The sequence below is a fragment of the Odontomachus brunneus genome, unplaced genomic scaffold (genome assembly GCF_010583005.1).
Source record: "Odontomachus brunneus isolate Ranch 3 - 2012 unplaced genomic scaffold, Obru_v1 Obru_scaffold_306, whole genome shotgun sequence".
Lineage (NCBI taxonomy): Eukaryota > Metazoa > Arthropoda > Insecta > Hymenoptera > Formicidae > Odontomachus > Odontomachus brunneus.
The window spans coordinates 125,340-128,876 of NW_022639756.1; the positions used below are offsets into that span (position 1 = coordinate 125,340).

A 3,537-nucleotide genomic window follows, 5' to 3' on the forward strand; every position below is an offset into this window, starting at 1 on the left:
AGTCCCTCGTTGGGAATAACGCAGCGTTGCAGGACGTACACAAACTGCACTACCTGAAGCAGCACGTTACTGGAGAGCCTGAGCAACTCTTGCGCAATTATCCGGTTACCAACGACGGATTTCGCGACGCATGGAGCGCATTGTGCGAGCGGTACGATAATACGCGCCGCCTTGTCAACGCGTACTTGAACTCATTTTTCGACTTGCGACCTATGAAGCAGGAGTCGGCCTCGGAGCTTCGGCGCCTACTTGACCGCACCTCGGAAATACGGTCGTCACTCCGCCAATTGAATCGGCCGGTGGAAACTTGGGACGACGTGTTCGTCAATCGAACCATCTGTCGTTTGGAGGCGGCCTCGCGTCGCGACTGGGAGAAGGCGACAAATAGAGAGCGCGAGCCGGTCTCTTGGGAGGCCTTGGTGGAGTTTCTTGCGTCTCGTCTCCGAGAGCTGGAGGCGATCGACGGAGGTCCTCGCTCCTCCACTGACCGAGGCCGAGGTGCCCTCCTTCCGGGATCCACGAACGAACGTGGACACAGCGTCCGCACGCACCACGTGGCGGAGGCCAAGCGTAGGCCGTGTGCGCACTGCAGGGGGAGCCACCCGCTTTGGGACTGTGCGGCATTTAAGCGACTGGCAACAAAGGTAGGTCGAGAACGAGTGATAGGTTGGGGTCTCTGTTACAATTGTTTGTCACCTCAACACCAGGGAGCCAGTGTCCCTTGGGCCGTCGTTGTCGGGAGTGCGGTCAGCCGCATCATACCCTTATCCACCGCGCGGAAGAAACCACGGGCTCATCCCCTCCAGGTGACACCATCTCCGCCACCGTCTCGGCCACCTCCGTGAGGCGTAACTGGCGTCGGGCTCCTAGACGCGCATTGTTGGCGACCGCGCGCGTGCGTCTCTCTGCCCCCAACGGCCGTTCGACCATGGTCAGGGCTCTCATTGATACAGGGGCGGAGGTCAACCTGGTGTCGGAATCCGTTGTCCAGCGACTCCGGGCTGGTCGGCGAGCTGTGCGCATGGAACTGGCGGGCACGGCGGAAACCTCGTCTCAGGTGGTGCGCGCCATGACCACCCTTCGTCTGTCATCTGCTCAGAGAGAAGTGTGCGAACTACCTCTTAAGGCGTTGGTGCTCCCGAGATTGACGGCGTATAAACCGCCACTCACGTCCATACCCAGTAACTGGACGCACCTGGAGGGTCTGTCGCTTGCAGACGACGTCAAGGGCCTGTCTCGCATTGACGCGGTTCTCGGGGCCGACATCTACGCGAGTATTATAAGGCCTGAAGTGCAACGGGGTGATGTTGACGCGCCCATTGCTCAGTCCACCCGCCTAGGATGGATCCTGATAGGCTCCTTGGGCGGGGAGTCCAGGACGGCTCGGGCCCACTGCCACGTGCTGCGGAGTTTAGACGACGAGCTCGGCTCCCAGCTGCGACGGTTCTGGGAAGTGGAGGAGTTGCCTCCCACTTCTACTCTGACTCAGGAAGAGTTGGCATGCGAGGAGAATTTTCGGGAAACGCATCGCCGAAACAAGGATGGGCGCTACCTAGTGCGCCTACCGCTGAGGGCGGACCCTCGCCTCGAGTTGGCCGACTCGGAGCGCGTAGCGCGGGCGGCACTCCCGCGTCTGGAGCGTCGTCTCGCTACCCAGCCGGAACTACGGGCTGCGTACATCCAGTTTATGGATAAGTATGAGCGGCTGGGACACATAACTCCAGCTTAGTCCAGCCCAGAGGAGGCCCAATACTTCATCCCGCATCACGCGGTCGTGAAACCGTCGATACACCCGACACTCCCGCACTTACTTAATTTCCGTCGCTCAGACGGAGGCGGGCGGTATGTTCCGTACGGGAGCTGTCGTCCGCACGGATCGCGGGCGGCGGGCGGCCGTGCACCAGGCGCGTTCCGCGCGCGGGCGACTACCGCTCGCCGCGGCTTCACGCCGCCGCCGCTACGCGGCAGCGCGCAGAGCCGGGGCCGTTACTCGCGGTTAAATTTCGGTGCGGCGCCTATATAAGACGCCGCGGACGCCGACTCTAAGCTTCTGACTGCGTTAGCGCATCAGGTCACTGTCTCGCTGAGGTATATTCTTTTGCACTATATCTAGCTTCATATTGCCTTCTTGAGTGCGTAAGCACGTTGGGCTCTTGCCTCGCTCGAGGTATACGTGTGCATATCTGTACTGAATATCGCTGCCTTCAGAGTGTCACTGACACGCTGGCATTCGGGTTTAGATTTCGCAGCCTTTTAGAGTGCCCCGCACGTTGGGCTATCGCCTCTAGAGTGTCCGAGGACACGTTGGCGTTTGGGCTACGAAGTGTATGTAACTCCACGGATCTCCACCTTCTTAATACGATCGAGGATTGAGAGAAGGCTTCGCGCGATCACTTCGGATTGCCTTGACGCTTCCACCGCGGTGGACGTCTCTCTTCGCGACTTCGCCCGTATTGCATATACCGGGTATTAACGCCGCCAGAGCTCATTGCGATCGAGCTCCCGACTCCGCGCGAGTCGTCGTTGTACGCAGGAACTCTGCTGCCAGGGACGCAGCATATACACGCGAGCCTAGCTCGCCTTCACGTCCGCACAGGACTTAGTCGCTGCCAGAGCCGCAGCATATCCACGCGAGCCACGCTCGTATTTACGTCCGCCTAGGACTTAGCCGCTGCCAGAGACGCAGCATATACACGCGAGTCTAGGTCGCCTTCACGTCCGCACAGGACTTAGTCGCTGCCAGAGCCGCAGCATATCCACGCGAGCCACGCTCGTATTTACGTCCGCCTAGGACTTAGCCGCTGCCAGAGACGCAGCATATACACGCGAGCCTAGCTCGCCTTCACGTCCGCGCAAGATTTAGCCGCTGCCAGAGACGCAGCATATACACGCGAGTCTAGGTCGCCTTCACGTCCGCACAGGACTTAGTCGCTGCCAGAGCCGCAGCATATCCACGCGAGCCACGCTCGTATTTACGTCCGCCTAGGATTTAGCCGCTGCCAGAGACGCAGCATATACACGCGAGCCTAGCTCGCCTTCACGTCCGCGCAAGACTTAGCCGCTGCCAGAAAGGCAATAAGTCGACGGAGAAAAGCTAGAATCGCCGTCAGGACGACTAGGAAGGTGGAAATTTGAGCTTCAACAGTACAATTTCGAGATCAAATATCGAAAAGGAAGCTCAAATAAAGTAGCAGACGCATTATCACGGCAACCCGAAATAGCCGCCATACAGACGGATATAAAATGTAAATGGTACCGACAAAAGTACAGCGAGACAGAGGCACACCCACAGAAAGTACCAGATTACGAAATCCGTCAGGGCACGTTATACCGACACATTCTCCATAGCCTGGACTTTAAAGAAACACCAAGTAAAGAACAATGGAAAAGATGCATACCACAAGAGGAAAGATTGGAGATCCTACATGCGTACCATGACGACCCAACGGCAGGACACCTGGGCACCGCAAAAACCATAAGCAGAATAGCACGGTTATATTACTGGCCAGGTATGTTCACAGAGATAAAAAGATATGT

The 3,537-nt window shown here is 58.0% G+C and overlaps 2 protein-coding genes across 2 annotated transcripts in view; both read left to right on the forward strand.

Moving 5' to 3' along the window:
* Positions 1-845, forward strand: part of LOC116853326 — a 1,403-nt gene extending 558 nt beyond the window's left edge. The window contains exon 2 of the mRNA XM_032834379.1: positions 33-845. Within this exon, the coding sequence (XP_032690270.1) occupies positions 33-845 (813 nt within the window). The remainder of the gene's footprint in view (positions 1-32) is intronic.
* Positions 846-928: 83 nt separating this feature from the next.
* LOC116853327 lies at positions 929-1,729 on the forward strand. The gene has a single exon (XM_032834380.1). The coding sequence runs from the start codon at positions 929-931 to the stop codon at positions 1,727-1,729; it is 801 nt and encodes a 266-aa protein (XP_032690271.1).
* The last annotated feature ends 1,808 nt before the right edge of the window (positions 1,730-3,537 follow it).